Source organism: Protomyctophum parallelum, assembly GCF_964188405.1.
Source record: "Protomyctophum parallelum genome assembly, chromosome: 17".
Lineage (NCBI taxonomy): Eukaryota > Metazoa > Chordata > Actinopteri > Myctophiformes > Myctophidae > Protomyctophum > Protomyctophum parallelum.
In genome coordinates, this window is record NC_139719.1 from 44,187,451 (window position 1) to 44,201,805 (window position 14,355).

General features: G+C 43.9%; 1 protein-coding gene across 1 annotated transcript; it reads left to right on the top strand.

Annotated features, from left to right (window-relative positions):
• Nucleotides 1–1,817: 1,817 nt before the first annotated feature.
• LOC310874090 (receptor-interacting serine/threonine-protein kinase 3-like) lies at nt 1,818–12,790 on the top strand (the record flags this gene model as incomplete). Its single annotated transcript, XM_083786765.1, has 5 exons — nt 1,818–1,855; nt 8,014–8,172; nt 8,339–8,522; nt 10,022–10,171; nt 12,647–12,790. Exons 2-5 carry the CDS (start codon nt 8,027–8,029, stop codon nt 12,788–12,790), a joined length of 624 nt encoding a protein of 207 aa, XP_083642891.1. The 5' UTR covers nt 1,818–1,855; nt 8,014–8,026.
• Nucleotides 12,791–14,355: the final 1,565 nt, after the last annotated feature.

Genomic DNA, 14,355 nt, shown 5'->3' on the forward strand with positions numbered 1-14,355 from the left:
GACCGCAGATTTATTAAAACGAATTGCTGTACACAGGCCCGGAATGTCGCCCGACGGCATTCCGGCTTTTCAGACAGCCACCGAGTGGCGCGCTATGAGCTTGTAGGTCTGCTATTTTTGGAAAAATCGAAGAACGACTGACATAGAAACACAGCTTTTTCAGAAAACTATCGTGGATGTATAGAAGACTGTCAAATAGTAAAAAATGGCAAATACATTTAGGGATACATAAGTGTAAAGATATACTGTGTGTGTGTGTGTGTGTGTGTGTGTGTGTGTGTGTGTGTGTGTGTGTGTGTGTGTGTGTGTGTGTGTGTGTGTTTGGCCCCAGAGGCAGATACAGTGATTCATTTTGTCACGCCAGGCTAGAGTGATGCAGTCGGACCAGTTACACCTCTCTCTCTCTCTCTGTCTCTCTGTCTCTCTCTCTCTCTCTCTGTCTCTCTGTCTCTCTCTCTCTCTCTCTGTCTCTCTCTCTCTCTCTCTCTGTCTCTCTGTCTCTCTGTCTCTCTCTCTCTCTCTCTGTCTCTCTGTCTCTCTCTCTCTCTCTCTCTCTCTCTCTCACTCTCTCGGTCTCTGGTCTCAGTATCTGTCTCTCCACCCACGCCTATTTCTAGGGAGAGAGAGAGAGAGAGAGAGAGAGAGAGAGAGAGAGAGAGAGACAGACAGACAGACAGAGAGAGAGGGTATCGAGCGCCATCACACAGGTAAGAAACTCAACAATAGGAAAATATAGATTATTATTATTATACTAATGTATAATATTTGAAACAAGATTAAATCATCTTAATAAGTTAAATTTGAAACACATGGAAACACAATGCAATAAGTAAGGGATAATATCTGGCTATAGGCGGTCGTTGTCGAAAGATAATTCACAGACAGGGAGTTTAACCTCCCTGAAGGTGAATTATATCCACCACCTAGCCAGATATCTCTCTTATTACATTATTATTATTATATTATTATTATTATTACATGGCTACCTAACATAAATTAATACATTGACCCAAAACACAAGTAACACAAAGTATTCCATAATTCGCGCTGGAGCACGTGTAGACAATATGGAGGTTATGCTATATGCATGAATATTCATGGCTCTCATAACTTTAAATGTGTCAAAAGGAACTCAGTCTGCTATAAAGTACTTTAAATATACTGTATTTGAATGATAGAATGATATAGTTTGGACACTTGGGCCCTCATTTATCAACCGTGCGTACGCCGAAATATGGGTGCACGCCGAAATTACCGCAATTGACGGCATTTACCATTTCCGCCAAAGCTTGAAATTGAACTTGTGCCAGGACAAAAATGACGTCTGGTCGGGAGCTGTCGTACACTTTGTCCTCGGCTGTTTTTCTGTCGTACACAAGCGGAGCAGCATCGTCTGAACTGCTGACACGCTGTCACAGGCATCTAAACATGTTTTCACTACTAAAATGTTAATATAAAACTGTATGTATAATTGTATATACAAAGAAAAAGAAAAAGAGAGATTTTCCAACTCCCAAGTAATTAAAATCGCGCAAATTAAAAACAATATAACATGTTTACAATTGTATTAGTTTGTGCTTAATCAAACAGTGCTTTACTGGCCTTGTTATGTGAGCGCTCTTGTGAGATGATTTGGGAGCGTATGCGGCATGAGCGTGACATCAGATGCCTATATCACTGTGATATTATAAAAAGATCACACCCGTGTGAACAGAGTGGTGCAACTCCCAACTCTCTCTCTGTCTCTCTGTCTCTCTCTCTCTCTCTCTCTCTCCCCCCCTCTCTCTCTCTCTCTCTCCCTCTCTCATTAGCAGGCAACAGTGCAGTGCTACAGCACCCCTACTGGCCCCTACTGGTACATACTGGTGGTCATTAACGTCACATAGGTGCATGACCAACACGGACATTGCTGGTTGTAGGAGTGGTTGCACCACTCAAAAAAAAAGGCATAAATGGACTGCACGCCTTTATTTCCAAGTGACAATGACTTAGCATACAGCTTGCCTATTTGCAATTGTAGCAGGCTATAGGCGTAAGAAAGGGGCTTAATCATTCACCTTTTAAATAAGTGCTTTGACAGTTCAGATAAAAGCGAGATCATTTCCGGGGGTCGGGAGGACGGGACCGCGGCGTGCGTCGCCAACACATACCAGCACACACGCAAGCCTTCATCCATATGTTTATGATTCGTTCATCAATGATCAAATCACTCCATAAACGTTAATTATGACTGCCTTGACGACATGGTAGCCTATCTCTCATGCAGGCATCACTCATCCACAGGACTTATCACAGCAGTGTGCAGTCTCACTGATCGCCTTCGGCGTGCATTTATAGGCCAGCCTACAAACGCATTCCATTCATGGTGATGCGATGTGTCATGTAGCCTTGAGGTGCGTGCGTGTGTGCGTGCGTGGACATAACAGCAAGGCAAGCGAGGTGAGAGGGAAACAGACAGGGTAGGCCTACAGCTTTATTTAATTCATGCAGGTGTTCGTTCTTTATTTATTTAAGATACAACACACCAGTTAGTTGGGCTTGCAAGTTGCGTCTGCGTGCGTGTGTGTGTGCGTGTGCGTGTGTGTTGTCACCGGGCGGCGGTGTGAAAGGAAAGGAAAGGTACTATGTTTACCCAGGGTAACTGGACTAAGGAAAGGAAAGGTACTATGTTTACCCAGGGTAACTGGACTAAGGAAAGGAAAGGTACTATGTTTACCCAGGGTAACTGGACTAAGGAAAGGAAAGGTACTATGTTTACCCAGGGTAACTGGACTAAGGAAAGCAAAGGTACTATGTTTACCCAGGGTAACTGGACTAAGGAAAGGAAAGGTACTATGTTTACCCAGGGTAACTGGACTAAGGAAAGGAAAGGTACTATGTTTACCCAGGGTAACTGGACTAAGGAAAGGAAAGGTACTATGTTTACCCAGGGTAACTGGACTAAGGAAAGGAAAGGTACTGTTTACCCAGGGTAACTGGACTAAGGAAAGGAAAGGTACTATGTTTACCCAGGGTAACTGGACTAAGGAAAGGAAAGGTACTATGTTTACCCAGGGTAACTGGACTAAGGAAAGGAAAGGTACTATGTTTACCCAGGGTAACTGGACTAAGGAAAGGAAAGGTACTATGTTTACCCAGGGTAACTGGACTAAGGAAAGGAAAGGTACTATGTTTACCCTGCAGGGTAACTGGACTAAGGAAAGGAAAGGTACTATGTTTACCCTGCAGAGTAACTGGACTAAGCATCAGGTACTTGTTCACAGCCAGGCCCTGTGAGACTGCTGGCTCCGTTCTCTCTGATGGTCCAGCCTGGGACATGTTGTCCACAGACAGTTGTGGGAGCGTTTCGAACTCTCGACAGCTTGGAGTGTCGAGAGGACGAGGCAGAAGGACTTGCGAGGTGTTGTACTGTCCCTGTTGTACTGTCTATGCCACCATAATGAGACTAAGAGGTGTTGTACTGTCCCTGTTGTACTGTCTATGCCACCATATGAGACTAAGAGGTGTTGTACTGTCCCTGTTGTACTGTCTATGCCACCATAATGAGACTAAGAGGTGTTGTACTGTCCCTGTTGTACTGTCTATGTCACCATAATGAGACTAAGAGGTGTTGTACTGTCCCTGTTGTACTGTCTATGCCACCATAATGAGACTAAGAGGTGTTGTACTGTCCCTGTTGTACTGTCTATGTCACCATAATGAGACTAAGAGGTGTTGTACTGTCCCTGTTGTACTGTCTATGCCACCATAATGAGACTAAGAGGTGTTGTACTGTCCCTGTTGTACTGTCTATGCCACCATAATGGGACTAAGAGGTGTTGTACTGTCCCTGTTGTACTGTCTATGTCACCATAATGAGACTAAGAGGTGTTGTACTGTCCCTGTTGTACTGTCTATGTCACCATAATGAGACTAAGAGGTGTTGTACTGTCCCTGTTGTACTGTCTATGCCACCATAATGAGACTAAGAGGTGTTGTACTGTCCCTGTTGTACTGTCTATGTCACCATATGAGACTAAGAGGTGTTGTACTGTCCCTGTTGTACTGTCTATGCCACCATAATGAGACTAAGAGGTGTTGTACTGTCCCTGTTGTACTGTCTATGCCACCATAATGAGACTAAGAGGTGTAGTACTGTCCCTGTTGTATACTGTCTATGTCACCATAATGAGACTAAGAGGTGTTGTACTGTCCCTGTTGTACTGTCTATGTCACCATAATGAGACTAAGAGGTGTTGTACTGTCCCTGTTGTACTGTCTATGCCACCATAATGAGACTAAGAGGTGTTATACTGTCCCTGTTGTACTGTCTATGTCACCATAATGAGACTAAGAGGTGTTGTATTGTCCCTGTTGTACTGTCTATGCCACCATAATGAGACTAAGAGGTGTTGTACTGTCCCTGTTGTACTGTCTATGTCACCATAATGAGACTAAGAGGTGTTGTATTGTCCCTGTTGTACTGTCTATGCCACCATAATGAGACTAAGAGGTGTTGTACTGTCCCTGTTGTACTGTCTATGCCACCATAATGAGACTAAGAGGTGTTATACTGTCCCTGTTGTACTGTCTATGTCACCATAATGAGACTAAGAGGTGTTATACTGTCCCTGTTGTACTGTCTATGTCACCATAATGAGACTAAGAGGTGTTGTACTGTCCCTGTTGTACTGTCTATGTCACCATAATGAGACTAAGAGGTGTTGTACTGTCCCTGTTGTACTGTCTATGCCACCATAATGAGACTAAGAGGTGTTATACTGTCCCTGTTGTACTGTCTATGCCACCATAATGAGACTAAGAGGTGTTGTACTGTCCCTGTTGTACTGTCTATGCCACCATAATGAGACTAAGAGGTGTTATACTGTCCCTGTTGTACTGTCTATGTCACCATAATGAGACTAAGAGGTGTTATACTGTCCCTGTTGTACTGTCTATGTCACCATAATGAGACTAAGAGGTGTTGTACTGTCCCTGTTGTACTGTCTATGTCACCATAATGAGACTAAGAGGTGTTGTACTGTCACTGTTGTACTGTCTATGCCACCATATGAGACTAAGAGGTGTTGTACTGTCCCTGTTGTATACTGTCTATGCCACCATATGAGACTAAGAGGTGTTGTACTGTCCCTGTTGTACTGTCTATGCCACCATAATGAGACTAAGAGGTGTTGTACTGTCCCTGTTGTACTGTCTATGCCACCATAATGAGACTAAGAGGTGTAGTACTGTCCCTGTTGTATACTGTCTATGTCACCATAATGAGACTAAGAGGTGTTGTACTGTCCCTGTTGTACTGTCTATGTCACCATAATGAGACTAAGAGGTGTTGTACTGTCCCTGTTGTACTGTCTATGTCACCATAATGAGACTAAGAGGTGTTGTACTGTCCCTGTTGTATACTGTCTATGCCACCATAATGAGACTAAGAGGTGTTGTACTGTCCCTGTTGTACTGTCTATGCCACCATAATGAGACTAAGAGGTGTTGTACTGTCCCTGTTGTACTGTCTATGCCACCATAATGAGACTAAGAGGTGTTGTACTGTCCCTGTTGTACTGTCTATGCCACCATAATGAGACTAAGAGGTGTTGTACTGTCCCTGTTGTACTGTCTATGCCACCATAATGAGACTAAGAGGTGTTGTACTGTCCCTGTTGTACTGTCTATGTCACCATAATGAGACTAAGAGGTGTTGTACTGTCCCTGTTGTACTGTCTATGTCACCATATGAGACTAAGAGGTGTTGTACTGTCCCTGTTGTACTGTCTATGCCACCATAATGAGACTAAGAGGTGTTGTACTGTCCCTGTTGTACTGTCTATGTCACCATAATGAGACTAAGAGGTGTTGTACTGTCCCTGTTGTACTGTCTATGCCACCATAATGAGACTAAGAGGTGTTGTACTGTCCCTGTTGTACTGTCTATGCCACCATAATGAGACTAAGAGGTGTTGTACTGTCCCTGTTGTACTGTCTATGTCACCATAATGAGACTAAGAGGTGTTGTACTGTCCCTGTTGTACTGTCCCTGTTGTACTGTCTATGTCACCATATGAGACTAAGAGGTGTTGTACTGTCCCTGTTGTACTGTCTATGCCACCATAATGAGACTAAGAGGTGTTGTACTGTCCCTGTTGTACTGTCTATGTCACCATAATGAGACTAAGAGGTGTTGTACTGTCCCTGTTGTACTGTCTATGCCACCATAATGAGACTAAGAGGTGTTGTACTGTCCCTGTTGTACTGTCTATGCCACCATAATGAGACTAAGAGGTGTTGTACTGTCCCTGTTGTACTGTCTATGCCACCATAATGAGACTAAGAGGTGTTGTACTGTCCCTGTTGTACTGTCTATGTCACCATAATGAGACTAAGAGGTGTTATACTGTCCCTGTTGTACTGTCTATGCCACCATAATGAGACTAAGAGGTGTTGTACTGTCCCTGTTGTACTGTCTATGTCACCATAATGAGACTAAGAGGTGTTGTACTGTCCCTGTTGTACTGTCTATGTCACCATATGAGACTAAGAGGTGTTGTACTGTCCCTGTTGTACTGTCTATGTCACCATAATGAGACTAAGAGGTGTTGTACTGTCCCTGTTGTACTGTCTATGCCACCATAATGAGACTAAGAGGTGTTGTACTGTCCCTGTTGTATACTGTCTATGTCACCATATGAGACTAAGAGGTGTTGTACTGTCCCTGTTGTACTGTCTATGTCACCATATGAGACTAAGAGGTGTTGTACTGTCCCTGTTGTACTGTCTATGTCACCATATGAGACTAAGAGGTGTTGTACTGTCCCTGTTGTACTGTCTATGTCACCATAATGAGACTAAGAGGTGTTGTACTGTCCCTGTTGTATACTGTCTATGCCGCCATAATGAGACTAAGCCTAGTCCTGAGAACCGTCGTGTGAACGAATATGGCTATCAGAGACGCTGCTGAGTGACATTCTTGCTGTATCATGATTCCAAACATGTGTCGTAGGCTTGTGATTGTAACATAACTGCACCCATAATGTTTGTGTCCTTGTATGCATTTTCCTTTTAAAGTGTGGACCAAATAAAATAATTCAAATGTGTGTGTGTGTGTGTGTGTGTGTGTGTGTGATTTTTCCCCCTGTAACTATGGTTTCCAAGGTCGTACTGCAGTGGTTCATGTCGCAAAAACGAGGGCGAGGCTTGATTTCATAGGGCGTGCCAGAAAGATTTCAGCCGTCACATTTATTAACGTCGGAACAAATTTAAGGAAGGATCAGCTGCTTGCGATCACTTTATAAATGCCGTGGCGACGTGCGTGTACTACGAAACCTACACTCGAATGTGGGGCAGATTTTACACTCAATAGACCGTGCGGTAAGCCCCGCCCGCTCGCTCAGCTGCCCTCGATACCGTTGTTAAGCAGGACAAACATCAGCGAACCTCCATTGAGGACCGTGTTATGTCGGCATTTTTCCGAAGAGGAATAGAAGCATTCATATCACCAACATTCATACTATAATAACGCCATGGTGAAACGTAGCTGTTGGGCGTCCTGCAACAGTGCTTAATAAGTACCCAGAACGTTTGGGGCATTTTCTTTTTATTCCTTTTCCCGTGGGTGCGCACATCATGCACATGTCAATGTTTACATTCTGGAGGGGGAGGACGCGGCGGTCACTCATTCACCCTCCCTGCTACTAAATCATACTATTAACGTCAACTTTTACTAAACAATATTTAAATCAATCGTCTAATAAACAACTAACAACTTACCTTGGAGCAAATGGTGTGCTTTGTAACTTTCTAATCTCCACGCTCAGTTGCTTGTGTTGGCGTTATTATAGTATGAATGTTGTTGATGTGAATGGTTCTATTCCTCTTCGGAAAAACGCAGACATAACACAATCCTCAATGGAGGTTCGCTGATGTTTGTCCTGCTTAACAATGGTATCGAGGGCAGCTGAGCGAGCGGGCGGGGCTTACCGATAAATGAGGGCCTTGGACACATACTTTGTCTCCCTCTAGATTTCGGTGAGAGATGGCAGAGAGTGGCAGAGGGCCAATTGGCGACGACAGTCTGGAGAACTGGGAACTACTGGGCTCAGGGAGCTTTGGGTTTGTCTTTAAGGCCACACACAAGCTCCTGGGCAAAGTGGCCATTAAGGTGCTTAATAATGATGACAGGTATGATGACAATGAGCTACATAATGTATCTATTGATAATTATCTTCATTCACACTATTTTCTTTTCATGATCTTAGTCAGTTTTACATAATTATAACATTATATATTATAACATTTTGGGTTCTAACTGCTGTCTTTCCCCTCCTAAACTGACCCTGTACTGCAGCTCTGGTACGATGTATGCTGACTTGCGTCGCGAGGCAAGTCACATGGAAGATGCAGACCAGTTTGTTCCCAGGGTCTATGGGATGTACCGCGGCCGCCCCCCCTTGATGGGCAAGAAAGAGGTGCAGGGTATAGTGATGGAGCTGATGGAGGGAGGCTGCCTGGAGTCCTTTCTGCGCACCAAGGTCTTTATAATTGAACTGAAACTAACTAAATAACCACAACTGAAAACGCATCTTCGTCAACTGACCTAAATCAAAACTAGAATAAAAAAACAAAGACGTTAACTAACTGAAAGTGTGTTGTGTGTTTAGAAATTGTTTGAAATGATATTTATCTGTGCTCTGTATATTTATCTTTTATTGAGTTTTTAGTACACATTGGTGGTTCCCAAACTGTGGTGCGTGCACCCCTTGTGGTGCGCAAAAACCTTCTAGGGGGTGCGTGACATGAAAAGGCTAATGGTGGTGCTATGGTTTTATTTAAAATATATTAACATATTGTGGCAAGTAGGTCTATATGTATAATATAGCCTATGGTGCATATATATGCCATATTCAGGTTCATATTATGTGCATATAGGAAATATATGTCTCTATATAGCTTATGCTATTCTTATTTCCATGTGGGGGTGCGGCAGCTAGGTCAGGAGGTAACAGGGGGTGCATGGCCAGAAACATTTGGGAACCACTGCCCTGTAGTACACGACAGGCCTACTTACTCTGACCGTTATGAATCCTGCTGCTGGGGGGGACCACTGCCCTATAGTACACGACAGGCCTACTTACTCTGACCGTTATGAATCCTGCTGCTGGGGGGGACCACTGCCCTATAGTACACGACAGGCCTACTTACTCTGACCGTTATGAATCCTGCTGCTGGGGGGGACCACTGCCCTATAGTACACGACAGGCCTACTTACTCTGACCGTTATGAATCCTGCTGCTGGGGGGGACCACTGCCCTATAGTACACGACAGGCCTACTTACTCTGACTGTTATGACTCCTGCTGCTGGGGGGGACCACTGCCCTAGTACACGACAGGCCTACTTACTCTGACCGTTATGAATCCTGCTGCTGGGGGGGACCACTGCCCTATAGTACACGACAGGCCTACTTACTCTGACCGTTATGAATCCTGCTGCTGGGGGGGACCACTGCCCTATAGTACACGACAGGCCTACTTACTCTGACCGTTATGAATCCTGCTGCTGGGGGGGACCACTGCCCTATAGTACACGACAGGCCTACTTACTCTGACCGTTATGAATCCTGCTGCTGGGGGGGACCACTGCCCTGTAGTACACGACAGGCCTACTTACTCTGACCGTTATGAATCCTGCTGCTGGGGGGGACCACTGCCCTATAGTACACGACAGGCCTACTTACTCTGACCGTTATGAATCCTGCTGCTGGGGGGGACCACTGCCCTATAGTACACGACAGGCCTACTTACTCTGACCGTTATGAATCCTGCTGCTGGGGGGGACCACTGCCCTATAGTACACGACAGGCCTACTTACTCTGACCGTTATGAATCCTGCTGCTGGGGGGGAACACTGCCCTATAGTACACGACAGGCCTACTTACTCTGACTGTTATGAATCCTGCTGTTGGGGGGGGGAGGGGGGATAATAACAAAGAACTAAAGCTAACACTAAATCCAAAACTATTCTTTCTACAGACCGAGTCTAAACCTCCACCCTGGCCCCTGGCGTTCCGTCTAGCCCACCAGGTGGCGCTAGCCATGGACTTCCTCCACTGTAAGAAGAACCTTGTGCACATGGACCTGAAACCAGCCAATATCCTGCTGGATGCCGACTTCAATGCCAAGGTACACAATATACAATAATTATACATACAGTAGAACTAAATGTCAGGGAGGGACTAGTGGAGAAGAGATCCAGTAGAACTAAATGTCAGGGAGGGACTAGTGGAGAAGAGATCCAGTAGAACTAAATGTCAGGGAGGGACTAGTGGAGAAGAGATCCAGCAGAACTAAATGTCAGGGAGGGACTATAGTGGAGAAGAGATCCAGTAGAACTAAATGTCAGGGAGGGACTAGTGGAGAATAGATCCAGTAGAACTAAATGTCAGGGAGGGACTAGTGGAGAAGAGATCCAGCAGAACTAAATGTCAGGGAGGGACTAGTGGAGAAGAGATCCAGTAGAACTAAATGTCAGGGAGGGACTAGTGGAGAAGAGATCCAGTTGAACTAAATGTCAGGGAGGGACTAGTGGAGAAGAGATCCAGCAGAACTAAATGTCAGGGAGGGACTAGTGGAGAAGAGATCCAGTAGAACTAAATGTCCGGGAGGGACTAGTGGAGAAGAGATCCAGTAGAACTAAATGTCAGGGAGGGACTAGTGGAGAAGAGATCCAGTAGAACTAAATGTCAGGGAGGGACTAGTGGAGAAGAGATCCAGTTGAACTAAATGTCAGGGAGGGACTAGTGCAGAAGAGATCCAGTAGAACTAAATGTTAGGGAGGGACTAGTGGAGAAGAGATCCAGTAGAACTAAATGTTAGGGAGGGACTAGTGGAGAAGAGATCCAGTAGAACTAAATGTTAGGGAGGGACTAGTGGAGAAGAGATCCAGTAGAACTAAAATACTAAAGTTATTTTATGCTCGGTTGCACTCGGGTGTTGTGAAATATAGCAGATCTGCAAGCTCACAATGTGTTCCATACGACGCCATCAAGGCCCGCTTAAATACATTTTAGTCGGCTAGTTCAACTTTAGACTCACGTGACTCACGTGACTAAAATCTGACAAAAACTAAATGAAACTGTATTCAAAGGACTGGCTAAAACTAAATCAAAATTTGCTCTTGAAATGAACAGTTCTCGTCACTGCATGTCCCCAACCAAAGAAGGACTACAGCAGCAACTTGATCTCCTACACAAATTCTCCCAGACATGGGCCCTGACAGTGAACCTAACTAAGACTAAAATCATGATATTTCAAAAAAGGCCCAGCCGCCAAAACCACCAATTTTTCCTAAACACAATCCCACTAGAACAAACAAAAAACTATACCTACCTTGGCCTAAACATCAGCAGCACAGGGAACTACAACCAAGCTGTAAAGGACCTGAGAGACAAGGCAAGAAGGGCATTCTATGCCATCAAAAGAAACATCAAAATAGACATCCCAATTAAAACATGGCTTAAAATACTGGACTCTGTGATAGAACCAATTTCCCTCTATGGTTGCGAGATCTGGGGACCATTAGCAAACCATGACCTTGAAAAATGGGATAAACACCAAACCGAGACCCGGCCTACACACAGAACTCTGCAAATCCATTCTCCGTACCCAGCGAAAAACACCAAATAATGCATGCAGGGCAGAATTAGGACGATACCCACTCATAATCAAAATAAAAAAGAGAGCACTTAAGTTCTACAACCACCTAAAAGAAAGTGACCTAGATGCACTCCATAACAAGGCACTCACACACAGTGAAACTCCAGAGAGATGCCCCCTCAGCCACCTGGCCCTGGAACTCCGGGCAGAAACACAAACAGAGCCACGAGATAGAAAACCCATTGGACTAAACCAAATTATAAAACAGCAAAAGGAAAACTATCTGACACATTGGAAAGAAGCAACACAAAAGCAGAGTAAACTAGAATGCTATCTGGCCCTAAACAGAGAATACACAGTGGCAGAATACCTGAGCACCGTGACCGAAAAATCTTAACTAGGTACAGACTCAGTGAGCACAGTCTCGCGATCGAGAAAGGCCGTCATAGGCAGACGTGTATCCCGAGAGAAGACAGACTATGCACCCACTTCACACAAAATGAAGTGGAAACCGAGCTACACTTCCTAACCATCTGTCCATTCATTGTACCAAGACATCAGAGACACATAGGCCTACTTCCCACTGATTACAGCCACACACAGAGATTTTGAAAACATGACCAATGACAAAAAAATCCCATATCTGCTGGGCGAAGTACAACAATGTGCAAACACAGCAGCAAGATTTGTGAGTTGCTGTGATAGGAGAAGGATATCAAATGGAACACAACCACCCTAAAGACTAATCATTGTGTATATTCCTGCACTATACCTGCATCGAGTAACCTGGGTACATAGAATTTGATCTATTGAAGATTCTGATCCTCAAATGTACATACTTTTTGTATTGATTGTATTGCTGTATTGTTGTATTGTTCTTTCTGCTTTGGCAATGTAAACGTATGTTTTCTCATGCCAATAAAGCCCTTTGAATTGAATTGAATTGAAAATTGCATGTCCTGCTTAAACAAAATCATAAATGCCTCCTCTTTCTGTCAACAGATAGCAGATTTTGGCGTGTCTACGGTGACCAACACTGTCAGGTCGACCAACCATACAAGCAGAGGAGGCACTCTCTCCTACATGCCCCCTGAGGGTTTTGGATCGACATACCGCCGTGTTCGCTCCTACGATGTTTACAGGTGACTAACTATATCTAGATACATACCACCATGTTCACTATGATTTTTACAGGTGAATTGTTGCTACTACATCACATCAGTCATAAATACAATGAAGTGACACACGTTTTTTTTTATAGTGTGAAAACCTCTTTCTAATGCTTGGATTTTTCCCGTCTTTTTATTAGCTACGGCATACTTCTCTGGACCATTCTCACTGGAGAGAGTCCCTATCCAGGTAAACTATCCGCACGCGCACGCACACACGCACACACACACACACACACACACACACACACACACACACACACACACACACACACACACACACACACACACACACACACACACACACACACACACACACGCGCACGTAATGTAAATGTTCCTCTATTTTATGTAGGGGTGGATCGGACCACGTTGGAGTTCAACATTCCAAGGGGAGGGAGACCAGATCTTTTTAAAATCGATTTCCAGAAAGCAGCTGGATTAGATGAGCTGGTGGATCTCATGCTGAGATGCTGGGACACTGAGCCCAACAAGAGACCTTCGTTTGCAGGTAAATCTATTCATGCAGAGATGCTGGGACTCTGAGCCCAACAAGAGCAGTGTTGGGGAAGTTACTTTTAAAAAGTAAGGAATTATAGTTAGTGTTACTTATCTAAAAAAGTAATTTGTTACTTTATTTTACATTAAATTATGAAAGTAACTACTTTACTTTACTTTAAAAAATAATATAAAAAACAATTTAAAATATTTTTTGTGATTAATTAATCTCAATTAATCGCATATAAATAGGCCTATTTGACCTGATCATCAGTGAGCTTTTTTTCGAATGGATTTGGATACGAGTGAATCAATGAATAGTGACTACATAAGCATAGGCAATTAAAAAAGTAGTAATAATAATAGTGATAATATTATTATTTATATAATGCCTCTCTGAGTACTTAAAGACGCTTTTCAAGGGGAACATGAGAAAACAAATAAAAACTACTTTAGAGGAAAAACTAAGACTATGGAATAAAATAAATGAAAGTGGAATGATATAGCTGGGGAAAGAAATATTCTAGATATGTGTTTGAACTTATAGGTGGTGGCTGGCATGTCTTGTGAGTTTTGGGAAGTGCATAGTTTTGACAGGTCTGCCTGCTGTGGACAGTGAAACCCTGACCATTAAACACGGGCAGACGCAACGATCCAGTCTATCATTCATTGTGAAGCCAGCAACATGTTGATGCAAACAGACGTGTACACTGTACAGTAGCTGCTCGGTCTGCTCCAAATAATATTCCCATTCATCTGTGTCTGCCCGTGTAAACGCAGCATCGAGTGTGAGGGTTGGGGAACGGATGGAAAGTACCAGTGTTATTAAGGAGGACTCCTTGGCTTCTAACGATATGGACCAGAGTTAAACTAAATAAATGTTAGTTCCCATGCTAACTAGTTGCTACCCTTGTCAGAAACAACACCACCATCCAGATCGGGTGGAAGCTGCTGATATCACTTTACTTGTGCCCGTGGATGGGAAATGAGATTTAAAAGGCTATAGAAGCGTGGATGAAAGCACAGATGTGCAATAAAGTTGTG